The sequence below is a fragment of the Spironucleus salmonicida genome, chromosome 3, assembly GCF_000497125.1.
Source record: "Spironucleus salmonicida strain ATCC 50377 chromosome 3, whole genome shotgun sequence".
Lineage (NCBI taxonomy): Eukaryota > Fornicata > Diplomonadida > Hexamitidae > Spironucleus > Spironucleus salmonicida.
Window position 1 is genome coordinate 1,032,105 of NC_090598.1, and position 26,172 is coordinate 1,058,276.

Genomic DNA, 26,172 nt, shown 5'->3' on the forward strand with positions numbered 1-26,172 from the left:
GTAAATACCAAAGATGCTAATTCGCGCGCGTTCCGCAAAATCGTAGCGCAAAAGTACTGCTACGAGCATACGACTCGCATCGGCACGCGCGTCGCACGCATTCTATAAGCGTGGACGTGGACTACTAAGCGGCCGCCTCTGGTGACCAAGGTCGTACGCAAACACCACCAGGCAGTGGCCGGACCCTGCCCGACGCTAGCAACATGTCCCAGCGCTCGCGTTTCATTTCACTGCATTTTGGAGTATTATTATACCGAGGGCGGGATACTTGCCGCATCGCATTATGAACTCATCCAACCCATTCGCAACCTCGATCACACCAACGCTCAAGTCCTCCATGAAGTCCTTCCAGCGCCCAGCCACGCTCTCCCTCTCGGCCCTGAAGAAGCAGAATAGGGCCTTCTACGAGGACTTCGCGGTGCAGGAGGCCGAGAAGCGCGCTGCGAAGCTGCAGAGGCAGGAGCAGCTGCAGGCGGCGAGGTCCCAGAAGCTCGAGGACGCAAAGAGCCTGGTCCAGAGCGAGATCGAGGCGTGCGAGTTTCCCAAGCGCTACACCTCGCAGCTGCAGCAGCAGGTCCTCTACCGCCGGATGTGCGAGCACCAGACGCTGAAGCAGCAGCGCAGCACCGCGGTGCAGAGCGCCGCGCCGGCCTCCCCCGCGCCGGAGGCCAGCGACCTGCTGCTCTCCGTGCAGCCGCCGCGCCCGACGATCTACGCGAAGAAGTACCACGAGCTGAACCGGAGCGAGTTCGTGGCCCGGGAGCTGGAGTTCGTGCGGCTCCTCACGCACTCCACCACCACAATCAGCTGCGCCGGCGGGCTCGTGGAGGGCGTCGCGGGCCGCCTCGAGGGCCTGGACCGGCTGGAGGCGGGCATCGACAGCGGTTTCGCCAAGCTGGCCGAGATACAGCATCTGGTGTTCGCGGAGGCGAGCTCGGAGGCGACCAAGAACGACGACCTGGGCCAAATCATCGAGGCGCTCGCGCAGAAGGAGACCAGCCTGCGCATGACGCTGGACGACCTGCTGGGCCACATCTCGCTCGAGTCGCAGCTGCTGAGCGCGAGCTTGCGGTCGAAGCTGCTCGTGGACAGCCTCGCGCAGCTGGGCATCCTGAAGGCGTCGGTGGCCGAGCTGCGCGTCAAGGAGGAGGACCTGATGCGCCAGATCAAGGACCAGGGAAATGACACCAAGTCGCGGCTGCAGACCCCCACGGCCTCGGCGGCGGCCGCACACCACTTCGAGCCAAGCGTGCCGCAGAGCGCGCACGGCGTCCAGGAGCCCGCGCTCGAGGGGGAGATGGACGCGCTCCGCCTACCCGAGGTCATCAAGTTCGCGTCCTACTCGCACCGGCTGGCCGACTTCCAGGACGAGACGTACCAGAAGGTGAACAGGCAGGACACGGCGCTGGTGTTCATCGACTTCAACCTGGCCGACATGCTGCGGGACATCCGGGGGCGGATCATGGCGGCCACGTCCGTAGACATTGCACAGCACTACGACATTGCGCTCCCGCAGATATCCGACCCGGGCCAGATCCAGGTAGCGGCCTCGCGGACGACGAACTTCAACCGGGGCGACAGCCTGGCCGAGCGGGTTTGCGACGCGCTGGTGCGGTGCCAGAAGCACGAGCTCTTCAGGGCCTTCGGGCAGTTCCAGAACTTCCGCATCGACAAGCAGTTCTACGACTTCGACCTGGAGAAGGTCGGCCTGGCGTACGACCTCCGGCACGGCCTGCCGGTGCTGAGGGAGGCGTTCGACCTGCTGATCCACTCCGTGGTGCCGCCCAACCTCCACTTCAAGTCCGTGATCCAGTGCCTGGAGTGCCTGCAGCAGGCGAGCGTGAACCAAACCGACAAGCAGAGCGACCTGCAGCAGCTCCAGAGCCTCCAGAGCGCCGCACGGACGGATGACTCGTGCGTGCAGGCGCTGCAGCACCAGATCTGCCGCTGCGAGGAGAGCATCGCGCGGGTGAGGGCGGAGACGGAGGCGATCTACGGCTTCTACGTGCCGCTGGAGACGGCGGGGCTCGGAGCGCAGGAGCTGGAGGAGCACATCCGGGTGCTCCAGATGTGCAACCAGTACGTGCTCAAGGACGGCCGGCACTACGTGCTGAACAAGTCTCCCCTGGTGCAGAAGGTGCAGTTCGCGGCGAAGCCCTACCGCTTCCTCAAGGAGTTCCAGCTGGACGACATCCGCGAGCAGCAGCACTTCCTCCAGCTCGCCCTCGCGAACCTGGCGGTGGGCCTGCGCTTCGCCTCCCGGGCCGAGCGGGACGGGCTGCTGGCGGACGGGGTACTGCAGAAGACCGAGATCCTGTTCGACCGCTCCAAGGAGTTCCTGGCCCGTGTCAGCCCCCTGGAGGTCCGCGCAGCGAAGCGCAAGCTGGCGGCGGCGCACCGGAAGCGGTTCGAGCAGGCGAAGAACGACGAGATGGTGCGGGTGCCGCGGAAGGTCTACCGCGAGGAGGCGGCCGAGGAGTTCGCCCGGCCGCACTTCACGAAGCCCGCGATGGCCCGCAAGGTGGAGGGCGCCCAGCGCGAGACCGTGCTCACGCGGACGATCAAGGAGCACCAGCGGCAGTTCGGCGTGGAGGGCGCGGAGGAGGGCTTTTACGACTGAGCGTATAATAATTCACTCGGGCGGAACTTAAATGCACAGAGTTCCCGAGACCGCCAGGTCCAGGGCCTCCAGACAGGGGGCGCGCGCCTCACCCGGAGCTGGGCCGGAGAGCTCCATGCTGTCGATTGCGGACCTGCAGACGGCGCTGGAGCACAAGATCGGGGTCGCCAGGCGCACGCTCCGGCGGCCCGACGAGTCCGACATCGCCCAGATCGTCAGCACCCAGCGGCAGACCGCTATGCACCATGCCGTCGCCCCGGGTAGGCACCACCAGTTCCCCGCGCCCCTGGGGGACGGCATGCCGGCTGCCCCGCTCGCGGCCACGCACCAGGCCGCCCCAGCACCGACCGCGGTCCGGGAAGCGCCATCCCAGGAGGCTCTGCAGCAGGAAGCCGCCCTCACCGCGGGCCTGCGGGCTGAGATGGGCGCCATCCGCCGCGAGCTGGAGGGGGTCAGGCGCCAGGTGGCCCGGTTCAGCCTCGCCGAGCTCGACGCCGCGAGCGCGCTGGCGGGGAAGCAGGGCGAGCTGCTGGGGCTGGCGAACGCGAAGGTGGCGCGCATCCGTGGCATTGTGCAGTGAGCGTCTTTCCATCTCCACCCCTCCCAAAATGCTGCGCCTCCGGAAGGGCTACGAGCTGCAGCGGCAGAACCACCGCCCGCAGGAGCCGGTCTTCAACCACTGGCAGATCTACACCACGGAGCGCATCGACCTCTCGGAGCCGGCGTACGTGTCGAAGTCCCAGATCCAGGGCAACTACCGCCCCGCCGCGGAGCAGTACTACCGCTTCAGCGACTACGACCCGCAGCTGCTGGTGCGCAGGGACCGCGGGCAGCTCAAGTCGGGCTACAGCCAGAGGCGCGTGCCGCGGGGATACCGGCTGACGGAGGACTTTCAGTGAGCGGAGGGATATATATATGCATTGACACGGCGGCCAGTGAAAGAGAGAAAGCATCACTGCACGGCGTCCGGAAGCAGGCCGCTGCCCGGGAAGCTTATCTTGCTCCCCTTGTACTGCGCTGCGAGCTCCTGCCTCAAGGCCTGCGTGGCGGCGCAGGTGGGCACCGTGATCTCGAACTGGACCACGCTGCTGTCCCAGGTCACCTGGCCCTCGTTGGAGGCGTGCCTCACGTAGGTGATGGTGCCCGCGTACTTGGCGACGATGCGCGTGAACTGGCCCAGCTGGCCGGTCTTGCTGGCGATGATGAGCTTGACCTTGAGCATCTTGCCGAGCCCGATGAGCCCCATCTTGTAGATGCTGTGGAGCCTCGCGATGTCGATGTTGCCGCCGCAGATGACCACCGCGACGTTCTCGTCCACCTGCGGCTTGTACTTGCCGTAGAGCAGGGCGGCGAGGCCCATGCAGCCGGCGCCCTCGGACACCGTCTTGGTCCTGAGCAGCAGGTTCACGATCGTGGAGGCCACCTGGTTCTCGTTGACCGCGATGTAGTCGTCGACGTGCGTCCTGAGGATCTCGTTGTGCACGCCGCCGGGGCATTTCACATTGCAGCCGTCAGCGATGGTGGCCGCGGTGGGGTCGATCTTGGCGTGCGCGCCGGTCTTGTGGTAGTTCTCGAGGGGGAAGACGCGCTCGGCCTGCACGCCGACGATCTTCACGTTCTTGTTCATCTGCTTGGCGTAGAGCGAGATGCCGCTGATCATGCCGCCGCCGCCCACGTTGACGAGGATGGTGTCGACCTTCTCGCCGATCTTGTCCATCTGCTGGTACAGCTGGGACGCGATGGTGCCCTGGCCCTCGATGACGTCGAAGCTGTCGAACGGGGGCACGAAGAGCCAGCCGCGCTGCTTGGCCAGCTCCTGGGCGTACTTGTTGCTGATGTCGAACACCTTGCCGTACTTGATCACCTCGGCGTTGTAGCGCATGGTGGCGTAGAGCTTGGTGATGGGCGCGGACTCGGGGCAGATGATCGTGCACTTGATCTTCAGCAGGTTCGCGGTCTTGGCAACGCCCTGCGCGTGGTTGCCGGCCGAGCAGGCGATGACGCCCTCGATCGTCTGGTTGTTGGCGATCGCCTGGTTGTAGGCCTTGATGAGCATGTTGGAGGCGCCGCGGATCTTGAAGGAGCCCGTCTGCTGGATGTTCTCCATGACCATGAAGAGGTTGGACTGGATGATCTCCGAGTAGTACTGGTCGTGCACGACCCCGGTGACGTCGGCGGCCTTGGAGGTGATGAGGTTGCGGTCCGCCTTGTCAATGGTCGCCGGCGTGATGTCCCCGAAGCCGGCTATCTCGGACTGGTAGTTGAAGGTGGCCTCCGCGCGGGCCGACTGGGTGTAGTCCATCACGGGCGCCTGGGTCACGCAGGGGGCGAAGTCCGGCATCTCCTCGCAGTAGAAGGAGCGCCTCCCGAAGGACTGGTCGACCTTGTTGGCGATCTTGACGAGGGACTGGTAGCCGGGGGACTGGACCTCGATCTGGAGGCCGCTGTCGGTGTAGCGCCAGTGCTGGATGGATACGTTGAGGGCCTCCAGGATCTCCATCAGCTTGATGGTGTTGCTCATCACGGCGGTGTCGCAGGTGACGGTGAAGGTGATGATCTCGTAGGAGTCCTCGAGCGTCCACTTGATGTACTCGTTGAGGTAGTTGCTGAAGCACGTGAACTGCTTCGTGGTCAGCATGGACCCGCAGGTCATCGCCAGCACCACGTCCGTCTTCTCCAGGTAGATCTTCTTCGAGAGCAGCGCCGCGATGGGCGAGATGTACGAGCCGAGGGCGATGGAGTGCGAGGCCGCGATGAACTGCTTGAAGGCGTCGAACCGCTCCGAGGTGGTGACGTCCACGGTGCCCTTGGGGCGCGCAGGGGCCGCCTGGAAGCGCGCCGCGAGACCGTCGAAGATGGCGTTCTTGAGCAGGATGTTGTTCGAGAAGGCGTAGTCGCCGGCTGCGGTGACCTTGCGCTCCGCGAACCAGCGCTTCACGTCGGCGTCGACCACAGTGCTGTCGGTGCGCATGGCGTTCCAGAAGGCGCCGTAGGTGAGCTCGAGGTCCATGGTCTGGACCCAGGAGAGGTAGTCGTACTGGTTCAGGATGGCCTGCTGCACGGGTACCACGCTGATGACCTTCTCGCCCTGGAAGAAGGCCTGGATCGCGAAGTAGAAGTCGCAGCGGGAGAACACCGAGGTGTCGAGGGGCATCACGATCAGCTTGAGCGGCTTGTCGGCGAACTGCTGGACCGTCTTGGCCATGAAGTACGACGTCATCTCCGTGAGCGCGCGGTCCATGTTGGTCTGGTCGATGCGGACGGCGTCGGCCATGCTCTGCCTCACGCAGGCGCCCAGCTTGAGGGCGCCCCAGATCTGGAAGAGGTGCGAGACGTTGAGCTCGAGCGTCTCGGGGATCCGGGCGAAGAGGAAGTAGTCGTAGTACTTCGCGGCGGCGGCGAGGGGCAGGAGGTGCTCGATGGAGAAGGCGTCGAACTCGATGCGGCACACGGAGGAGCTGAGGCTCTGCTCGAGCAGGTACTTGTAGCCGAAGCACGCGATGTTGTCGTTCCCGGCGATGTTGGACAGCTGGACGTGCAGGTCGCAGCCCGCGTCCTCGGAGAGCAGCTGGTAGGATTTGATGAACGTGTTCATTTGATTTGTGGAGCGGAGCATAGTTGGCGCGCGGGGGCAAACTCGGCGCCGGATTCACAAACCCGCTCCGGCGAAGGTGGGTATTATGCGGTATTAGGGCCCGCGGGGATTTGTGATTTGGCGCGGCGGACTGAGGGCAACGGCTCACTGCACCACGAAGAGCTTGCTGATGGCGCCCTGGGCCTCCTCGGCGCTCAGGTTCCCGCGCTCGGTCACCAGCAGCGTCACCAGGTCCAGGCCCACGAAGTCGTAGTGCAGCCCCGCCGCCCCGCCGAAGTCGTCGCGGTTGGCGGCCCCGAGCTCCGCGAAGATCTGCGCCTCGCCGCCGAAGAAGCGGTCCGAGAACTTGGTGGTCTCGGCGGCGACCAGGAACTGCCGGCCGAGGTAGCGGCACCCCGCGGCGAGCTGCAGGCTCCCGGGCCGCGTGAGCACGCCGTTGCGGAACACGGCCTCGGCGCCCACCAGCACGATGTCGCTGCCCTGGCAGGCCGTGCCCTCGGAGATGCGGCCGTCCGCGCGGAGCCGGGCCGCGAAGGCCTCGAAGCCGGTCTCGCGCACGCCGGACTCCACGAGCAGGACGCGGGCGTGCCGGGGAGCGAGCGCCCCGAGGCTGGCGAGCACGGTCTCGGAGACGCCGAAGACCGCGAGGCGCTGGTTGCGCTGCACCAGGGCGGCGAGGTTCGCGGCGAGGGCGCGGTTGGAGAAGAGCAGGTTGTTCTGCAGCAGGCGCAGCGACTCGGCCAGCGCGGTGTTGGCGGGCCCCTTGCCGCGGAGCAGCACGCGCTCGGCGAAGGCCAGGACCTGCGAGGCGAAGATGGGCGCGTGCAGGCTTGCCGGCGGCGGGAGGGGCTGCCGCAGCTGCATGAGCGAGAGCACGGGGCCGGCCGCGAGCAGGGCCGTGAAGTGCGCGATGACCTCCGTCTGGACGTGTTGCATTGTGGAGCGGAAGGGAATCACTTCGGGCACCGCCCTCAGCCCATCAGCACGCCCGCGATGCCCGCCACGAGGCTGCCGGTCTCGGCGCCCAGGCAGCAGCCCTCGTCGATCTCGCCGAGCCCCACGATCTGCTTCGGGGCCAGGTCCAGGCGGAGGAGCTCGGCCACCAGGTCGTCCACGGACACGCCGGCCGCGACGATGTCCTGCACCTGCGCGTGCTTCTCGCGGAAGGAGCTGGGCTCGGCGAGCCGGAGGATGGCGGACCAGGCGGGCTTCGCGGAGAGCGCGACCAGGCCGGCGAGGGTGCTGACGCGGAGCGAGATGGCGTGCTGGAGCAGGTTCACGCTCGCGCGCAGGTCGCCCGCGCAGATGTCGCAGACGGCGGCGCAGAAGGCGGCGGGGACGGCGTAGGCCTCGCGCTCGCAGATGCCCTGGAGGTAGCCGCTGGAGAACTCGGTGGCGACGGGCCGGAAGCGGAACTTGGCGGTCCGGGAGAGCAGGGGCGGGATGAGCTTCTGCGGGTAGTTGCACAGCAGCACGAAGCGCGCGGTGTGGGACGCGGTCTCCATCACGCGGCGCAGGGCGCCCTGGGCGACGCCGCTCATCTGGTCGCACTCGTCGAGCACGATGAGCTTGAGCCCCGCGAGGCCCCCCTCGGCGCTGGCCTGGAAGAGGCTCTTGGCGCGCACGAAGCCGATGATCTTCTCGCGCACGGCGTCGATGCCGTTCTCGTCGGAGGCGTTGAGCTCGAGGATGCGGGCGCGGAAGGCGTCCCCGAAGAGCATGCGGGCGAGCGCGTGCACGGTGGTGGTCTTGCCGGTGCCGGGCGGGCCGAAGAAGAGCAGGTGGGGCAGCTGGCCCTGCGCGACGAAGCGCGTGAGCTGGGCCTTGATCCGCGCGTGGGAGTGGATCTCGTCGAAGGTGCGCGGGCGGTACTTCTCCGTGAAGGGCAGCGACATTAGTGGAGCGGGGGAGCGGTCACACGCGGACGCGGCAGTACTCCACCACGAGGCGCAGCAGCCCGAAGAAGCACTCCAGCACCGCCGCGTCCTCGAGCTGCACGCGCCGGTCCGCCCGCCGCAGCCGGTCCACGCGGAGCACCGGCGGCAGCAGCGCGCGCTCGCCCTCGTAGGGCACCGCCGCGACGCCCACCGCGCAGTCGTGCAGGCGGCCGCGGGGGTTGAGGAAGCTGCACTCCACGAGCGCGCAGGCCGGCAGCCGCTCGCGCCTGAGCACGTAGAACGTGGCGAGCAGCGGGTTGCGGTCCGCGCCCCCCTGCAGCACCTGGCCCGGGAAGGCCCGCACGTAGTAGCTCAGCGCCGCCCAGGCCACGTTCAGCGCGAACTGCGGGTAGCGCTGCCGGCGCACGAAGTCCACGATGCGGCGGTACAGGGCCGGGCCCTCGAAGGACGCGCTCCCGAGCTGCAGGAACGGTGACGACACCGCCGCGCGGAATACCGCCCCTGTGGAGTAGATATCCGTCGGGAACACCACCGGCACCGCGCGGCCCTGCTCGAAGTCCGCCAGCGCCCCGCGGAAGAACGCCGAGCTGGAGTGCGTCAGCGGTGGACGAACTATATCACGTAGTTCTCCGACAGGGGATTTTTATAGTACTTTCTATGTTTATGCTAGTACTATTGAGATTTGATCTCTATGCTGACGAATATTTTCACTTGCTGATATCTGCTGAAGTACATTAACTTTTCCCTTTAGAGACTCGAGATGTGATGCGAAAGTACCAGCTGCTTACCTTAACTACGCCTCTATCTGTTCATTTTGAACTGAAGGAGGTGTATCAGCTCGTGTGGGGATTTTAGGATATAATGGCGTTATCCTTTTCTGTAGTGCTGCATTTTTAGTATCAGCAATCTTTTATTCTTATATTTTAACAGAATTTTAACGTATAAAATCCAGCTCATCTGTATAATTTTTCATTGTATGCGGTAGATCAGAAATCGAAAACGTTCTAGACATTTAAAACCTTTACTCTATTACACATATAATAATATATTATTTTAAATAGAAAACGAAAATGTTAACCAACAATGAATTGTATTTGGCCACACGCCCAAAATCACGCCTATAAGCTACACACCGACCAGAATCACCGACACATGCATTTAAACTGACTCAGATTACACAATAAACGGCTCTAAATAACTCACTCAATATACAAACTACAACTCAACCAGAAGAAACCACGCATTCTGCGATATCGTTGTATGTATCTGCAGCGGCAGAGGCCCTAAATTCGATCGAAGCACTCGATCCGACGGCTGCGCTAACGATCAAGAAAGTGCTGGATTTTCTGACGTCGGACGAGCGCCTCTCAGTGAAGGAAATTGACGCCGCGCGGCGGCAGGCAGAGAACTACAGAAAAGAGCTTTTGAAGACGCAGGAAAAGCTCGTTTACCTACAAAGCGATAACGCTAAGAACATCGAAATCGTCCAAATTGGTGTCCAGAAACTGCAAATTCAGCAAGAGGCGATAAAGAAGCTGGAAAGAGACCAGATGATGACCGACCAGGAAATGACGCAGCTGAACGTCACGAATGCGCGCATTATGGACTCGCTCCAAACCGCCCAAAACGAAGTTTTGGACCTGCGCCAGAAACGCGATAGCGCGGCGCGGCACAGCACGCTGACGGTCAGCCAGGGGGTGCAGCTGCGCACGCGCTACGAGGACCTGCTTCGCCAGGTCGCTGAGCTGAAAAACAGCCTGATTTACGAGCAGCAGAAAAACAGCGGCGCTGACCGCAACGAGAGCGGCTTTAGGCAGCAAATTCAGCTCCTGGAGAGCACGATTTCGCTGCAGGAAGAGAAGCGGAAAGCGCTGTTTCTGGAGACGTTAAATAGCAATTCGCAGAGCGAAAACTTCATTTCGCAGCTCCTTTTCATGCTGCAAAGCCTCGGATTCGACTGCAAACCGGACGCGTTCAAGGAGGACGGGGTGATTCTGCTAAAACGCTTTATAGCGAAGATTCAGGGCTCTAGATAGGCTATAATACGCCAAATGAACGTTTCTGGGCAGTTCAGAGACGAAAATTCAGTCGAAAGTTCCGTTTGCGGGGGCGAATAGGAAGGGGAATAATAGGAAGGGAGTGAGGAAAGGAACGAGGAAGGGAGTGAAAATGGAGCGAAGCGTAAAAAGCTCGGAAAGAGCAAATTGGTGAAAGGGAAAAGGGAGAGAGCTTTAAAGGAGAAACCGGTCAAAATTTCGTCCAAAAATCAGGCGGTGCAGACCAGAAAGCTGATCGGCAAAAAAGAAGCTACCTACAAAGAGCTCGAAATAGACATCAGCTCCGCGCCTTCTCTGGAGGTCTTGGCTGCAGAACTGAGCAATTTGGGCGATTCTGAGCGCGAAACGCTGAAAAACAACCAGATTTTCATTGAAAATGACAACTTGAAAGCAGAAATTCGCAAATATTTTGTACCATATAAAAAGTATTATAAACTGAAATAATAAAAAGAATCTAGCAACGATCAAGTTTCTGTAGAATAAATAAAATTATTAAAGCGATAATATACATTAAATAACCTAAATATTGTATCCTAACTTGAAAATTGTGGTTTAACGAAAAATCAAATTAACGAAATCGCAGCCATTATGAAAATGTCAAAGCAGGACATTTAGGAGGCTGGATTTTCCAGCTACGCCGAGTTCCAAAGCGTCAAACTGGCGGAGCTTGCTACCGCCAAAACTGAGATTTTGCCCCTTTCCACAGAGCCGATTTACAGCGAAAATCAGACGCACAGGCACACCCTAACGAACCCCGTAATTTGCATCCCACAAATCGCCCTAAAAACTGCTCACGAGGCCGATTCGGACTCGGATTCCGCCCAGAAACTGCCACAAAACGACAAGAAAATCGCCACAAATTACGTTTTTAAGGTCACTGAGGAGGTGCAGGTCGACTCCTTCAAGGACTTTATAAAGTGCATCTGCGTGCACTGCAAGCAGAACGTGAAGCACGAGAACATCGCTGAGGTGCTCAGTGCGGACGAAAACGGTAGCCGTACGGAGGCCAAAATGGTCGATTTTCGCGCTCCTGAAGCCGAGGCGCGCCAGCTCCTCGTCGACAAAAAGCAGAAAATCACGATCTTGCAAGCGTATTTGGGAAAAATTGGAGCGGAAAAACGCAAGCTTCAGGGGGTTATGTAGGGTTTCATGAAAGCAGCGTTCCTGACCAAGCGCGATTTGGAGGAATAGAGCTCGTTGGAGGTCAAAATTCAGGATTTACAGGCTTACGAGGACGCAATTCAGACGGAGCTTCGCAGCTTCGAAAAGAAGGTGGGAAGACATTTAGGTGTTTTTGGCAAGGATCAAAAATCGGCAGAATTTCTCGCGGTAGGTGTGAATTAATTCAATAACAGCGAAAGTAGTGTTATAAGTGATATTCACAACAAGGTTTTTAGTAAATAGACGATAATGAAAGTGCAGCGGCCTCTGCGGAATTTGTCCGAATAGCTAGTGCTGGAGGTGCAAGAAACCACACTTTAGGATAATAGCTCTTAATAATAAATTATGGGTGATTTATTATAGGTGAATAAATTATAGATAGATTAGTAAAATTCTTTAGAAAATATTGATGTTTAAAGTTAAATTATGTAGGCAAATAGTGTCATTACTACTTGCGATACAATTTAGTAACGATTTGATAACTTGAGAAAGCCCAGATAAATAAAATAAGAGGTAAATTTGGTAAATGAGGATTATGTTCCTTATATAAATGAGGATCATTAACCGCTAGATCCTATTTAAATCTAAACAGATATCAGGAAGCTTCTTATGAGTAAAAGACCACTTAACTATCCAGCTTAAAGTGTTATAGCACATGGAAATTCGCTACAAGCTTTTCAGCAAGAACTCCATAATTCTGTTAATTTCTATCAGATAAAATAGGATGGTAGTTATATTAATCCGTTTAAAAAATTAGTAGAGGATAAATTGATGCAAGGAAATATAATTGATAATAAGAAACGTATCTCAATGCTACAAAATAAAATATCACTGAAAAAACTAATCTAATTTCAACTGAAAAAGTAAGAAGCAAAAATTAAGTTATTGTAGAACCCAGAGTTAAGTATGAGATCGACAGCAGATAATTAACACTAGCAATCTGATTATATGTAATAGCTCAGTTAATCAACAAGAAAATAAACATTTGAGTTAATAAGATCACTATCTCCTAAAAAGTCTAAAATAGTGTTTGAAATATAAACAAAATTTTTATTTAATGGTACCCCTAATGTTTTTAGTTCATTATGCACTAATTTATCAGATATTTCTTCCATACATATTCGGAGTTTTTAGAAAAATACCTAATAAGCTGAAGAATTTGTGAACAATTTTTTTAAGAGCAATTAAATTCTTCCATATCATGTATTGATCGCCGACAAAAATAAATCAAATAAAATATTACCAAAAATTAAGTCAAAGATTTATTACATTTTAGAACATGAATATTATAAGAAATTTATGAGCTTTGCTTAAAAGGATCGTAAATTTATTATATGCGAGGATACTTCTGAAATTAAAATTATATCTTGGATTTTAAACCTTATAAATTAATTTTTAAACGAAATTTCTTATGAAATTACTCGAAATCTTAATGAATTGACTAGGCTGGACAGTCTGCCTATAGACTTAATTTTAGAAAATTACTTAGAACGAAACTATGGTTTGTAAGATATTATATAGAAATATAAGTATAATTTTGTAATAAATTTGGTGTTCTACTATTAATAAAATTCCGCTATTGAGTTAGCATTTTTAATATTTACAAAATAACTTAGTCCTTAAAACTGTGTTTTTATTGTATTTTGTATTAATTAACTTGATAAAGAAAACTATAAAAAATAAGAAGCTTTTGATTTTAGTAACTTTATATTTCCTCAACTTTTATCTATTTAAGTATAATAGCTAGAGGATAATATAAGTTCAAGTATTAAAGACAATTCTATTAATAAGTATAAGTTAATTCTTATTCTACTTACGTTCTTTTAATCATAAAAACATTAACTGTTTAATTTTATAATAGAAACTGTTGATGATGAAATTCATATATAAGATGCAGAAATAATTCTTCATAAAGCATTACCTTATGTACCAAGAGGTTAAATATATGATCATCTTATCGAAAAATAAAGTATAACAAAAATTTATATATTAAGTTTAATTTGCTAAGTTAAGCCCGTTACTGTTAATATTATACACTCTTGTGCAGATAAAATGGCATCATTAGAAAAATATTTAAGTACTTTTATTGATTAAGTTAATGGAGAAAAAGTTACAAAACTTGAAGCTTTAAGAAGCAGTTTTTACATGTATTTAGAATCTAAAAATGAGATTGGGTGTTATATATTTTGTGAGTAATATTGGATAGAAGTTGTTCTATAGGGGTTTGGAATTAAATGATACGTTTTGCTAATTTATAGTATAATTTTAGGCGTATATAGTTATACACGAGATAATAATTTAAAAATTCGTCCACCGCTGACGCACTCCAGCTCGGCGTTCTTCCGCGGGGCGCTGGCGGACTTCGAGCAGGGCCGCGCGGTGCCGGTGGTGTTCCCGACGGATATCTACTCCACAGGGGCGGTATTCCGCGCGGCGGTGTCGTCACCGTTCCTGCAGCTCGGGAGCGCGTCCTTCGAGGGCCCGGCCCTGTACCGCCGCATCGTGGACTTCGTGCGCCGGCAGCGCTACCCGCAGTTCGCGCTGAACGTGGCCTGGGCGGCGCTGAGCTACTACGTGCGGGCCTTCCCGGGCCAGGTGCTGCAGGGGGGCGCGGACCGCAACCCGCTGCTCGCCACGTTCTACGTGCTCAGGCGCGAGCGGCTGCCGGCCTGCGCGCTCGTGGAGTGCAGCTTCCTCAACCCCCGCGGCCGCCTGCACGACTGCGCGGTGGGCGTCGCGGCGGTGCCCTACGAGGGCGAGCGCGCGCTGCTGCCGCCGGTGCTCCGCGTGGACCGGCTGCGGCGGGCGGACCGGCGCGTGCAGCTCGAGGACGCGGCGGTGCTGGAGTGCTTCTTCGGGCTGCTGCGCCTCGTGGTGGAGTACTGCCGCGTCCGCGTGTGACCGCTCCCCCGCTCCACTAATGTCGCTGCCCTTCACGGAGAAGTACCGCCCGCGCACCTTCGACGAGATCCACTCCCACGCGCGGATCAAGGCCCAGCTCACGCGCTTCGTCGCGCAGGGCCAGCTGCCCCACCTGCTCTTCTTCGGCCCGCCCGGCACCGGCAAGACCACCACCGTGCACGCGCTCGCCCGCATGCTCTTCGGGGACGCCTTCCGCGCCCGCATCCTCGAGCTCAACGCCTCCGACGAGAACGGCATCGACGCCGTGCGCGAGAAGATCATCGGCTTCGTGCGCGCCAAGAGCCTCTTCCAGGCCAGCGCCGAGGGGGGCCTCGCGGGGCTCAAGCTCATCGTGCTCGACGAGTGCGACCAGATGAGCGGCGTCGCCCAGGGCGCCCTGCGCCGCGTGATGGAGACCGCGTCCCACACCGCGCGCTTCGTGCTGCTGTGCAACTACCCGCAGAAGCTCATCCCGCCCCTGCTCTCCCGGACCGCCAAGTTCCGCTTCCGGCCCGTCGCCACCGAGTTCTCCAGCGGCTACCTCCAGGGCATCTGCGAGCGCGAGGCCTACGCCGTCCCCGCCGCCTTCTGCGCCGCCGTCTGCGACATCTGCGCGGGCGACCTGCGCGCGAGCGTGAACCTGCTCCAGCACGCCATCTCGCTCCGCGTCAGCACCCTCGCCGGCCTGGTCGCGCTCTCCGCGAAGCCCGCCTGGTCCGCCATCCTCCGGCTCGCCGAGCCCAGCTCCTTCCGCGAGAAGCACGCGCAGGTGCAGGACATCGTCGCGGCCGGCGTGTCCGTGGACGACCTGGTGGCCGAGCTCCTCCGCCTGGACCTGGCCCCGAAGCAGATCGTGGGGCTCGGCGAGATCGACGAGGGCTGCTGCCTGGGCGCCGAGACCGGCAGCCTCGTGGCGGGCATCGCGGGCGTGCTGATGGGCTGAGGGCGGTGCCCGAAGTGATTCCCTTCCGCTCCACAATGCAACACGTCCAGACGGAGGTCATCGCGCACTTCACGGCCCTGCTCGCGGCCGGCCCCGTGCTCTCGCTCATGCAGCTGCGGCAGCCCCTCCCGCCGCCGGCAAGCCTGCACGCGCCCATCTTCGCCTCGCAGGTCCTGGCCTTCGCCGAGCGCGTGCTGCTCCGCGGCAAGGGGCCCGCCAACACCGCGCTGGCCGAGTCGCTGCGCCTGCTGCAGAACAACCTGCTCTTCTCCAACCGCGCCCTCGCCGCGAACCTCGCCGCCCTGGTGCAGCGCAACCAGCGCCTCGCGGTCTTCGGCGTCTCCGAGACCGTGCTCGCCAGCCTCGGGGCGCTCGCTCCCCGGCACGCCCGCGTCCTGCTCGTGGAGTCCGGCGTGCGCGAGACCGGCTTCGAGGCCTTCGCGGCCCGGCTCCGCGCGGACGGCCGCATCTCCGAGGGCACGGCCTGCCAGGGCAGCGACATCGTGCTGGTGGGCGCCGAGGCCGTGTTCCGCAACGGCGTGCTCACGCGGCCCGGGAGCCTGCAGCTCGCCGCGGGGTGCCGCTACCTCGGCCGGCAGTTCCTGGTCGCCGCCGAGACCACCAAGTTCTCGGACCGCTTCTTCGGCGGCGAGGCGCAGATCTTCGCGGAGCTCGGGGCCGCCAACCGCGACGACTTCGGCGGGGCGGCGGGGCTGCACTACGACTTCGTGGGCCTGGACCTGGTGACGCTGCTGGTGACCGAGCGCGGGAACCTGAGCGCCGAGGAGGCCCAGGGCGCCATCAGCAAGCTCTTCGTGGTGCAGTGAGCCGTTGCCCTCAGTCCGCCGCGCCAAATCACAAATCCCCGCGGGCCCTAATACCGCATAATACCCACCTTCGCCGGAGCGGGTTTGTGAATCCGGCGCCGAGTTTGCCCCCGCGCACCAACTATGCTCCGCTCCACAAATCAAATGAACACGTTCATCAAATCCTACCAGCTGCTCTCCGAGGACGCGGGCTGCGACCTGCACGTCCAGCTGTCCAACATCGCCGGGAACGACAACATCGCGTGCTTCGGCTACAAGTACCTGCTCGAGCAGAGCCTCAGCTCCTCCGTGTGCCGCATCGAGTTCGACGCCTTCTCCATCGAGCACCTCCTGCCCCTCGCCGCCGCCGCGAAGTACTACGACTACTTCCTCTTCGCCCGGATCCCCGAGACGCTCGAGCTCAACGTCTCGCACCTCTTCCAGATCTGGGGCGCCCTCAAGCTGGGTGCCTGCGTGAGGCAGAGCATGACCGACGCCGTCCGCATCGACCAGACCAACATGGACCGCGCGCTCACGGAGATGACGTCGTACTTCATGGCCAAGACGGTCCAGCAGTTCGCCGACAAGCCGCTCAAGCTGATCGTGATGCCCCTCGACACCTCGGTGTTCTCCCGCTGCGACTTCTACTTCGCGATCCAGGCCTTCTTCCAGGGCGAGAAGGTCATCAGCGTGGTACCCGTGCAGCAGGCCATCCTGAACCAGTACGACTACCTCTCCTGGGTCCAGACCATGGACCTCGAGCTCACCTACGGCGCCTTCTGGAACGCCATGCGCACCGACAGCACTGTGGTCGACGCCGACGTGAAGCGCTGGTTCGCGGAGCGCAAGGTCACCGCAGCCGGCGACTACGCCTTCTCGAACAACATCCTGCTCAAGAACGCCATCTTCGACGGTCTCGCGGCGCGCTTCCAGGCGGCCCCTGCGCGCCCCAAGGGCACCGTGGACGTCACCACCTCGGAGCGGTTCGACGCCTTCAAGCAGTTCATCGCGGCCTCGCACTCCATCGCCCTCGGCTCGTACATCTCGCCCATCGCGGCGCTGCTCTCGAAGAAGATCTACCTGGAGAAGACGGACGTGGTGCTGGCGATGACCTGCGGGTCCATGCTGACCACGAAGCAGTTCACGTGCTTCAGCAACTACCTCAACGAGTACATCAAGTGGACGCTCGAGGACTCCTACGAGATCATCACCTTCACCGTCACCTGCGACACCGCCGTGATGAGCAACACCATCAAGCTGATGGAGATCCTGGAGGCCCTCAACGTATCCATCCAGCACTGGCGCTACACCGACAGCGGCCTCCAGATCGAGGTCCAGTCCCCCGGCTACCAGTCCCTCGTCAAGATCGCCAACAAGGTCGACCAGTCCTTCGGGAGGCGCTCCTTCTACTGCGAGGAGATGCCGGACTTCGCCCCCTGCGTGACCCAGGCGCCCGTGATGGACTACACCCAGTCGGCCCGCGCGGAGGCCACCTTCAACTACCAGTCCGAGATAGCCGGCTTCGGGGACATCACGCCGGCGACCATTGACAAGGCGGACCGCAACCTCATCACCTCCAAGGCCGCCGACGTCACCGGGGTCGTGCACGACCAGTACTACTCGGAGATCATCCAGTCCAACCTCTTCATGGTCATGGAGAACATCCAGCAGACGGGTTCCTTCAAGATCCGCGGCGCCTCCAACATGCTCATCAAGGCCTACAACCAGGCGATCGCCAACAACCAGACGATCGAGGGCGTCATCGCCTGCTCGGCCGGCAACCACGCGCAGGGCGTTGCCAAGACCGCGAACCTGCTGAAGATCAAGTGCACGATCATCTGCCCCGAGTCCGCGCCCATCACCAAGCTCTACGCCACCATGCGCTACAACGCCGAGGTGATCAAGTACGGCAAGGTGTTCGACATCAGCAACAAGTACGCCCAGGAGCTGGCCAAGCAGCGCGGCTGGCTCTTCGTGCCCCCGTTCGACAGCTTCGACGTCATCGAGGGCCAGGGCACCATCGCGTCCCAGCTGTACCAGCAGATGGACAAGATCGGCGAGAAGGTCGACACCATCCTCGTCAACGTGGGCGGCGGCGGCATGATCAGCGGCATCTCGCTCTACGCCAAGCAGATGAACAAGAACGTGAAGATCGTCGGCGTGCAGGCCGAGCGCGTCTTCCCCCTCGAGAACTACCACAAGACCGGCGCGCACGCCAAGATCGACCCCACCGCGGCCACCATCGCTGACGGCTGCAATGTGAAATGCCCCGGCGGCGTGCACAACGAGATCCTCAGGACGCACGTCGACGACTACATCGCGGTCAACGAGAACCAGGTGGCCTCCACGATCGTGAACCTGCTGCTCAGGACCAAGACGGTGTCCGAGGGCGCCGGCTGCATGGGCCTCGCCGCCCTGCTCTACGGCAAGTACAAGCCGCAGGTGGACGAGAACGTCGCGGTGGTCATCTGCGGCGGCAACATCGACATCGCGAGGCTCCACAGCATCTACAAGATGGGGCTCATCGGGCTCGGCAAGATGCTCAAGGTCAAGCTCATCATCGCCAGCAAGACCGGCCAGCTGGGCCAGTTCACGCGCATCGTCGCCAAGTACGCGGGCACCATCACCTACGTGAGGCACGCCTCCAACGAGGGCCAGGTGACCTGGGACAGCAGCGTGGTCCAGTTCGAGATCACGGTGCCCACCTGCGCCGCCACGCAGGCCTTGAGGCAGGAGCTCGCAGCGCAGTACAAGGGGAGCAAGATAAGCTTCCCGGGCAGCGGCCTGCTTCCGGACGCCGTGCAGTGATGCTTTCTCTCTTTCACTGGCCGCCGTGTCAATGCATATATATATCCCTCCGCTCACTGAAAGTCCTCCGTCAGCCGGTATCCCCGCGGCACGCGCCTCTGGCTGTAGCCCGACTTGAGCTGCCCGCGGTCCCTGCGCACCAGCAGCTGCGGGTCGTAGTCGCTGAAGCGGTAGTACTGCTCCGCGGCGGGGCGGTAGTTGCCCTGGATCTGGGACTTCGACACGTACGCCGGCTCCGAGAGGTCGATGCGCTCCGTGGTGTAGATCTGCCAGTGGTTGAAGACCGGCTCCTGCGGGCGGTGGTTCTGCCGCTGCAGCTCGTAGCCCTTCCGGAGGCGCAGCATTTTGGGAGGGGTGGAGATGGAAAGACGCTCACTGCACAATGCCACGGATGCGCGCCACCTTCGCGTTCGCCAGCCCCAGCAGCTCGCCCTGCTTCCCCGCCAGCGCGCTCGCGGCGTCGAGCTCGGCGAGGCTGAACCGGGCCACCTGGCGCCTGACCCCCTCCAGCTCGCGGCGGATGGCGCCCATCTCAGCCCGCAGGCCCGCGGTGAGGGCGGCTTCCTGCTGCAGAGCCTCCTGGGATGGCGCTTCCCGGACCGCGGTCGGTGCTGGGGCGGCCTGGTGCGTGGCCGCGAGCGGGGCAGCCGGCATGCCGTCCCCCAGGGGCGCGGGGAACTGGTGGTGCCTACCCGGGGCGACGGCATGGTGCATAGCGGTCTGCCGCTGGGTGCTGACGATCTGGGCGATGTCGGACTCGTCGGGCCGCCGGAGCGTGCGCCTGGCGACCCCGATCTTGTGCTCCAGCGCCGTCTGCAGGTCCGCAATCGACAGCATGGAGCTCTCCGGCCCAGCTCCGGGTGAGGCGCGCGCCCCCTGTCTGGAGGCCCTGGACCTGGCGGTCTCGGGAACTCTGTGCATTTAAGTTCCGCCCGAGTGAATTATTATACGCTCAGTCGTAAAAGCCCTCCTCCGCGCCCTCCACGCCGAACTGCCGCTGGTGCTCCTTGATCGTCCGCGTGAGCACGGTCTCGCGCTGGGCGCCCTCCACCTTGCGGGCCATCGCGGGCTTCGTGAAGTGCGGCCGGGCGAACTCCTCGGCCGCCTCCTCGCGGTAGACCTTCCGCGGCACCCGCACCATCTCGTCGTTCTTCGCCTGCTCGAACCGCTTCCGGTGCGCCGCCGCCAGCTTGCGCTTCGCTGCGCGGACCTCCAGGGGGCTGACACGGGTCAGGAACTCCTTGGAGCGGTCGAACAGGATCTCGGTCTTCTGCAGTACCCCGTCCGCCAGCAGCCCGTCCCGCTCGGCCCGGGAGGCGAAGCGCAGGCCCATCGCCAGGTTCGCGAGGGCGAGCTGGAGGAAGTGCTGCTGCTCGCGGATGTCGTCCAGCTGGAACTCCTTGAGGAAGCGGTAGGGCTTCGCCGCGAACTGCACCTTCTGCACCAGGGGAGACTTGTTCAGCACGTAGTGCCGGCCGTCCTTGAGCACGTACTGGTTGCACATCTGGAGCACCCGGATGTGCTCCTCCAGCTCCTGCGCTCCGAGCCCCGCCGTCTCCAGCGGCACGTAGAAGCCGTAGATCGCCTCCGTCTCCGCCCTCACCCGCGCGATGCTCTCCTCGCAGCGGCAGATCTGGTGCTGCAGCGCCTGCACGCACGAGTCATCCGTCCGTGCGGCGCTCTGGAGGCTCTGGAGCTGCTGCAGGTCGCTCTGCTTGTCGGTTTGGTTCACGCTCGCCTGCTGCAGGCACTCCAGGCACTGGATCACGGACTTGAAGTGGAGGTTGGGCGGCACCACGGAGTGGATCAGCAGGTCGAACGCCTCCCTCAGCACCGGCAGGCCGTGCCGGAGGTCGTACGCCAGGCCGACCTTCTCCAGGTCGAAGTCGTAGAACTGCTTGTCGATGCGGAAGTTCTGGAACTGCCCGAAGGCCCTGAAGAGCTCGTGCTTCTGGCACCGCACCAGCGCGTCGCAAACCCGCTCGGCCAGGCTGTCGCCCCGGTTGAAGTTCGTCGTCCGCGAGGCCGCTACCTGGATCTGGCCCGGGTCGGATATCTGCGGGAGCGCAATGTCGTAGTGCTGTGCAATGTCTACGGACGTGGCCGCCATGATCCGCCCCCGGATGTCCCGCAGCATGTCGGCCAGGTTGAAGTCGATGAACACCAGCGCCGTGTCCTGCCTGTTCACCTTCTGGAACGTCTCGTCCTGGAAGTCGGCCAGCCGGTGCGAGTAGGACGCGAACTTGATGACCTCGGGTAGGCGGAGCGCGTCCATCTCCCCCTCGAGCGCGGGCTCCTGGACGCCGTGCGCGCTCTGCGGCACGCTTGGCTCGAAGTGGTGTGCGGCCGCCGCCGAGGCCGTGGGGGTCTGCAGCCGCGACTTGGTGTCATTTCCCTGGTCCTTGATCTGGCGCATCAGGTCCTCCTCCTTGACGCGCAGCTCGGCCACCGACGCCTTCAGGATGCCCAGCTGCGCGAGGCTGTCCACGAGCAGCTTCGACCGCAAGCTCGCGCTCAGCAGCTGCGACTCGAGCGAGATGTGGCCCAGCAGGTCGTCCAGCGTCATGCGCAGGCTGGTCTCCTTCTGCGCGAGCGCCTCGATGATTTGGCCCAGGTCGTCGTTCTTGGTCGCCTCCGAGCTCGCCTCCGCGAACACCAGATGCTGTATCTCGGCCAGCTTGGCGAAACCGCTGTCGATGCCCGCCTCCAGCCGGTCCAGGCCCTCGAGGCGGCCCGCGACGCCCTCCACGAGCCCGCCGGCGCAGCTGATTGTGGTGGTGGAGTGCGTGAGGAGCCGCACGAACTCCAGCTCCCGGGCCACGAACTCGCTCCGGTTCAGCTCGTGGTACTTCTTCGCGTAGATCGTCGGGCGCGGCGGCTGCACGGAGAGCAGCAGGTCGCTGGCCTCCGGCGCGGGGGAGGCCGGCGCGGCGCTCTGCACCGCGGTGCTGCGCTGCTGCTTCAGCGTCTGGTGCTCGCACATCCGGCGGTAGAGGACCTGCTGCTGCAGCTGCGAGGTGTAGCGCTTGGGAAACTCGCACGCCTCGATCTCGCTCTGGACCAGGCTCTTTGCGTCCTCGAGCTTCTGGGACCTCGCCGCCTGCAGCTGCTCCTGCCTCTGCAGCTTCGCAGCGCGCTTCTCGGCCTCCTGCACCGCGAAGTCCTCGTAGAAGGCCCTATTCTGCTTCTTCAGGGCCGAGAGGGAGAGCGTGGCTGGGCGCTGGAAGGACTTCATGGAGGACTTGAGCGTTGGTGTGATCGAGGTTGCGAATGGGTTGGATGAGTTCATAATGCGATGCGGCAAGTATCCCGCCCTCGGTATAATAATACTCCAAAATGCAGTGAAATGAAACGCTAGCGCTGGGACATGTTGCTAGCGTCAGGCAGGGTCCGGCCACTGCCTGGTGGTGTTTGCGTACGACCTTGGTCACCAGAGGCGGCCGCTTAGTAGTCCACGTCCACGCTTATAGAATGCGTGCGACGCGCGTGCCGATGCGAGTCGTATGCTCGTAGCAGTACTTTTGCGCTACGATTTTGCGGAACGCGCGCGAATTAGCATCTTTGGTATTTACGGCAAACGGCCACTCACAGATGAGCGTTTACTTGCGCATTGCGAATGCAAACTGGCATGTCGGTTTTGGCGGTTGTACTAGCCCCGAATACTCGCAACCTCAAGTACGCTCGATAAAGAAATTAACTCTGTCACTTCTGGTCCGCGTTGAGCACTCCAGAGCTATGCTTTACAAGGAAAAATAGCTGCTTAAACTGGACAAATCGCTTCAAGCGCACTGGGAACACCAATTCTACATGGTACATGATTGCATCCTCCCACGTAATCTGTCTGTCGTAAGATGATTGGTGCTATTTGAACATTCTGCCATCCTTGTAATAATACGTCATCTTAATATTCAGCCCTAAATAGTACTTCAATCCCGCCCTCAAGACAAAACTATCGATATTCAAGTGTGATAGCTGTTCGGGGTCATACGACGCGGATTTGGCGACTTTAATGCTATTGATATATAAGTACTGTATAGATTTCATTTTTATTAACTACTCGAACTAGGAAACACAGCTTTTTTGAATCTTGACCCCTACAATTTTCACGTACTTGATGTCTAGCAAAACAGGTACCGACAACGTTGAGATCTAAATATTATCAAGTGATATCTTCTTAAGAGTGTTGACGATGTACAATTATATAAAATTTACATTATTGTGCACCATGTATCTCGAGATCGAGAGTTCTTCCAAAACCTCGCAACTCTGTAGCGCTGTAGACAGAAGATCCTTGTCAATGAACGTCTCCAGCATGCGCTCATGTTTGGTCTGCGGGTCTTCATTGCTGTGTAAAGCAGCAGATTTGCGGTCCAGAACCACAATACCCGGCATCCTATTAGCCTCTCCAGACGCACCCACAACCGATTCAGATTCAGCATGCCCTGATGCGGAATCCGCGATAGGTTCATAAATTTCAGTTTCGAACAAGTTCAACCGTTTCATGCATTTTGGGAGCGAAAAGCTGTGCAAAATTTGGCAGTGATAGCTCTGCTCCACCAACTCTGTCTTCTCTGTATCAATTACTGTGAGATTCCCAATGAGGCTGAAACTGTGCTGCACCTCGGTGAAAATGTGCTCAGGAACGATCAGCTAGTCGACTTTCACAATGGATATAAGTTCAAAGGTTTACCTGCAAAACGTATCAAATATACGCTGGCTTTATTCCCCGCTCAGCAGGACTTCCTCTAGGGACAATCTAACCAAGCCCTCACAATACGGAACGCAATCCAGTAGGAAGCTGTCGTGCGGCGCCATCGCCTTACACTGCTACTGACTGTAATTGTAAAAATCTGATTTTAGAGTTAGCCCCTAAAAACTATCGGGGAAGGCATATGAAAAATTCCCGATGACCACATTGTTAAGGACGTAGTTCTGGACTTTGCACAGAATTTCCAGGTTAAGAATTGCGTAAAAGCTGATTTCAAGATGCTCCAGGCACTGTGTATGCTCTCCTATGACAAATTTTTCCATTGATTGCTTTGTAGAATACCTTTTGCTGAAGAACCGCCCTGGATCCAATACAAGCTTTTTTAGATCGGCTATCTAGTTGACTCCCGCAAAGATATCCATAAACTTAGAGCATTTATTCTGCTCCGTATACATTATCATCTCCTCTACAGTGCTACCGCTAACAACAACACTACTTATGCTGGTTGTTGCATTGAGCTTTAGCACAGAAACTTTTGATTCCCGTAATTCTAAGGCCTCTATCGTGTCTCTTTAGGCGGACTCAGGCCTGGTCAAGTCCAAACTGTTAGTGTCTACGTTTATCTGAATCTAGCCTTCGAACTCAGTAACTAGAGAATTTATCGCCTGCTCAACGACCTAACAAACTTAACTCTTATGTTTTATAGATATAAAGCTATTTTCGCGAATATTAAATGGAAGATTAGCAGATATATTAAGTTATTCAGCTTAATAAAAGTTAATACTGTTGAACTTATCGCTAAAAATTGCATTCTCTATAATATTTAGCTACAGTTCAGCAGTAGCACATGCATTTTCCAGAATTCGTTTTGAGTTGCTTGGGGTAGAATCTGCGCATATAATCTATATGCAATACGCCAAAAACAGGTTAGGAAACAGATCAAGCTGCGCGTCGGTAATATTTATTTTCACTGGCTGTATTGGGTACTGCTCAAATACCTTATTGTCAGCTATTTAGTAGAGGTAATTGAACATCACTTTAATGCCATTAATGAGTAAAGTTTGAATATGTTGTGCCTCCGTGAGCCAAATTGCAGAGATTGCGTTCAGTTCGCAAACCAAAACCTTAGGCTTTAGCAGGATGAACTGCTTGTTGCTATAAACTTATATGTTATATGCTGTAACTATATCGTAGTATGCTAAAGTATCAACTTTGCAACCAGATAAGTTAACTAAAGTATTTTCACCTCCTGTTAACTTTAATTTAGATTCTTCAATCAGCAGTTCAGTGTTGCTGACAGCCTAAAAATATTTGTTATTTGTTATATGCTTGTACTTTGAAGAGTAAGTAACAGAGAACTTTACACTCTCAGCATTTACAATACTTACACATTTATCATCATCATGAAGTTTTACTGTTTTACCGGTGTAGTCGCATACATTACAATCATAGCTTACCTCCATTTAGAAAATATTAATAGGTACTATTATACTATGCTATGTAAATAGGGAGCGTAACCTGATATAATGTTTTATAGTAGGTGGGTGCAATATTGCAATATACTTGTTATATTCATTATAGCAAAAGTGGTTTATGTATATTAACATGTATAATAATAGGGTATGTGAAATTGCTGATTGCTGGTAATATATAATTATTTGTGCGGACTAGGCTTGAGTAGGTAGCTCACGGCGCTGTCCATCAATGCTTTTATCTGGTCTAGCGGGCTGGACCAGAACCGAGTTAATATGGTAATCAGCACGGATAATCTAAAACATTAAATAGTAAACTCGAATAGTTAGAAATTTCTCCTGCACGTGTGAGCGCAAACAATGCAGCCTGCATATCAACTCTGCATAACTAATGCGCATAAGGGTGGTATCCTGCTCGCCTAAAAAATGTATTTGCAGTATTACTTTACGGTGCGCCGCACTCATATTTAGCTATAACTAATAAGACGCGACAATACCGTATACAAGCACCAATAAAGCTAAAACTAAGACGATAGCAAAATATTCTAAGCCCAACCGAGCATTTCCTAACCAAAAATTTGAAACACCGTGTCAGGCCTGCAAATCTGAACTACCATGCGCGCAATTTGTAAACGCTACTGCATGTGGGAGCGGACACTGTTAATTTCAAGATCTGCAGTATAAAAGCCTAGCATGAAACTACCACCCACTTACTTCAAACCATAAATATTAGAATAAAACTGGCGTAGTGCTCCTGAAATCATAGATGACATCACACCATTACTAGACTTTAACAATAATTATAGTCTAGCTAATCTCCACAATTTTATTCAATTCGAATAGAGGAACTATACTAATGAAATTGACCTTGCCTTTATCAGTGGGTGTATCGATGGAGACTAATGGGTTTTTCCTGGCGAGCTAGCAAGATGGGGATGGTACGAATTTATAGCTGGTACAAAATGTGGTTACAATTATTTAAAGACGATTTGGAACGTGAAAGATGCGGGCTACTATGAAGATCTAAAATAGATACATTTAGACTATATAACCTGTTTAATATAGGTTAAAAAGCTTCATAACAGTGATATAACTGCTTAAGAACGACTATAGAGATTGTCCATCAAACTAACAAGATCAAAACTGACCCACATCCACGACACTAACCCCATTTAAACCCCATTCCCCTAGTATTATTATGTC

At 57.2% G+C, this 26,172-nt stretch overlaps 15 protein-coding genes and 1 pseudogene across 15 annotated transcripts; 7 read left to right on the forward strand and 9 right to left on the reverse strand. All coding sequences in view use genetic code 6, as the record gives it.

Moving 5' to 3' along the window:
- Positions 1-283: 283 nt before the first annotated feature.
- Positions 284-2,620, forward strand: SS50377_22945 (uncharacterized protein; the record flags this gene model as incomplete). The annotated part of the gene is made up of 1 exon (XM_067906821.1): positions 284-2,620. One exon carries the CDS (start codon positions 284-286, stop codon positions 2,618-2,620), a length of 2,337 nt encoding a protein of 778 aa, XP_067766089.1.
- A 31-nt stretch (positions 2,621-2,651) lies between these two features.
- SS50377_22946 (uncharacterized protein) lies at positions 2,652-3,200 on the forward strand (the record flags this gene model as incomplete). Its single annotated transcript, XM_067906822.1, has 1 exon — positions 2,652-3,200. One exon carries the CDS (start codon positions 2,652-2,654, stop codon positions 3,198-3,200), a length of 549 nt encoding a protein of 182 aa, XP_067766090.1.
- A 28-nt stretch (positions 3,201-3,228) lies between these two features.
- Positions 3,229-3,519, forward strand: SS50377_22947 (uncharacterized protein; the record flags this gene model as incomplete). The annotated part of the gene is made up of 1 exon (XM_067906823.1): positions 3,229-3,519. One exon carries the CDS (start codon positions 3,229-3,231, stop codon positions 3,517-3,519), a length of 291 nt encoding a protein of 96 aa, XP_067766091.1.
- Positions 3,520-3,572: 53 nt separating this feature from the next.
- Positions 3,573-6,215, reverse strand: SS50377_22948 (Threonine dehydratase; the record flags this gene model as incomplete). The annotated part of the gene is made up of 1 exon (XM_067906824.1): positions 3,573-6,215. The coding sequence occupies one exon, from the start codon at positions 6,213-6,215 to the stop codon at positions 3,573-3,575; it is 2,643 nt and encodes an 880-aa protein (XP_067766092.1).
- A 144-nt stretch (positions 6,216-6,359) lies between these two features.
- Positions 6,360-7,151, reverse strand: SS50377_22949 (Initiation factor 2 subunit family protein; the record flags this gene model as incomplete). Its single annotated transcript, XM_067906825.1, has 1 exon — positions 6,360-7,151. One exon carries the CDS (start codon positions 7,149-7,151, stop codon positions 6,360-6,362), a length of 792 nt encoding a protein of 263 aa, XP_067766093.1.
- Positions 7,152-7,186: 35 nt separating this feature from the next.
- SS50377_22950 (Replication factor C, subunit 3) lies at positions 7,187-8,110 on the reverse strand (the record flags this gene model as incomplete). Its single annotated transcript, XM_067906826.1, has 1 exon — positions 7,187-8,110. One exon carries the CDS (start codon positions 8,108-8,110, stop codon positions 7,187-7,189), a length of 924 nt encoding a protein of 307 aa, XP_067766094.1.
- Positions 8,111-8,129: 19 nt separating this feature from the next.
- On the reverse strand, positions 8,130-9,125 carry SS50377_22951 (uncharacterized protein; the record flags this gene model as incomplete). Its single annotated transcript, XM_067906827.1, has 1 exon — positions 8,130-9,125. One exon carries the CDS (start codon positions 9,123-9,125, stop codon positions 8,130-8,132), a length of 996 nt encoding a protein of 331 aa, XP_067766095.1.
- Positions 9,126-9,183: 58 nt separating this feature from the next.
- Positions 9,184-13,569, forward strand: SS50377_22952 (uncharacterized protein; the record flags this gene model as incomplete). The annotated part of the gene is made up of 1 exon (XM_067906828.1): positions 9,184-13,569. The coding sequence occupies one exon, from the start codon at positions 9,184-9,186 to the stop codon at positions 13,567-13,569; it is 4,386 nt and encodes a 1,461-aa protein (XP_067766096.1).
- A 682-nt stretch (positions 13,570-14,251) lies between these two features.
- On the forward strand, positions 14,252-15,175 carry SS50377_22953 (Replication factor C, subunit 3; the record flags this gene model as incomplete). The annotated part of the gene is made up of 1 exon (XM_067906829.1): positions 14,252-15,175. One exon carries the CDS (start codon positions 14,252-14,254, stop codon positions 15,173-15,175), a length of 924 nt encoding a protein of 307 aa, XP_067766097.1.
- Positions 15,176-15,210: 35 nt separating this feature from the next.
- On the forward strand, positions 15,211-16,002 carry SS50377_22954 (Initiation factor 2 subunit family protein; the record flags this gene model as incomplete). The annotated part of the gene is made up of 1 exon (XM_067906830.1): positions 15,211-16,002. One exon carries the CDS (start codon positions 15,211-15,213, stop codon positions 16,000-16,002), a length of 792 nt encoding a protein of 263 aa, XP_067766098.1.
- Positions 16,003-16,146: 144 nt separating this feature from the next.
- On the forward strand, positions 16,147-18,789 carry SS50377_22955 (Threonine dehydratase; the record flags this gene model as incomplete). The annotated part of the gene is made up of 1 exon (XM_067906831.1): positions 16,147-18,789. One exon carries the CDS (start codon positions 16,147-16,149, stop codon positions 18,787-18,789), a length of 2,643 nt encoding a protein of 880 aa, XP_067766099.1.
- A 53-nt stretch (positions 18,790-18,842) lies between these two features.
- SS50377_22956 (uncharacterized protein) lies at positions 18,843-19,133 on the reverse strand (the record flags this gene model as incomplete). The annotated part of the gene is made up of 1 exon (XM_067906832.1): positions 18,843-19,133. One exon carries the CDS (start codon positions 19,131-19,133, stop codon positions 18,843-18,845), a length of 291 nt encoding a protein of 96 aa, XP_067766100.1.
- A 28-nt stretch (positions 19,134-19,161) lies between these two features.
- SS50377_22957 (uncharacterized protein) lies at positions 19,162-19,710 on the reverse strand (the record flags this gene model as incomplete). Its single annotated transcript, XM_067906833.1, has 1 exon — positions 19,162-19,710. The coding sequence occupies one exon, from the start codon at positions 19,708-19,710 to the stop codon at positions 19,162-19,164; it is 549 nt and encodes a 182-aa protein (XP_067766101.1).
- A 31-nt stretch (positions 19,711-19,741) lies between these two features.
- On the reverse strand, positions 19,742-22,078 carry SS50377_22958 (uncharacterized protein; the record flags this gene model as incomplete). Its single annotated transcript, XM_067906834.1, has 1 exon — positions 19,742-22,078. One exon carries the CDS (start codon positions 22,076-22,078, stop codon positions 19,742-19,744), a length of 2,337 nt encoding a protein of 778 aa, XP_067766102.1.
- Positions 22,079-22,491: 413 nt separating this feature from the next.
- Positions 22,492-24,621, reverse strand: SS50377_22959 (Hypothetical protein; annotated as a pseudogene).
- Positions 24,622-25,635: 1,014 nt separating this feature from the next.
- On the reverse strand, positions 25,636-26,049 carry SS50377_22960 (uncharacterized protein; the record flags this gene model as incomplete). The annotated part of the gene is made up of 1 exon (XM_067906835.1): positions 25,636-26,049. The coding sequence occupies one exon, from the start codon at positions 26,047-26,049 to the stop codon at positions 25,636-25,638; it is 414 nt and encodes a 137-aa protein (XP_067766103.1).
- Between the last annotated feature and the right edge of the window lie 123 nt (positions 26,050-26,172).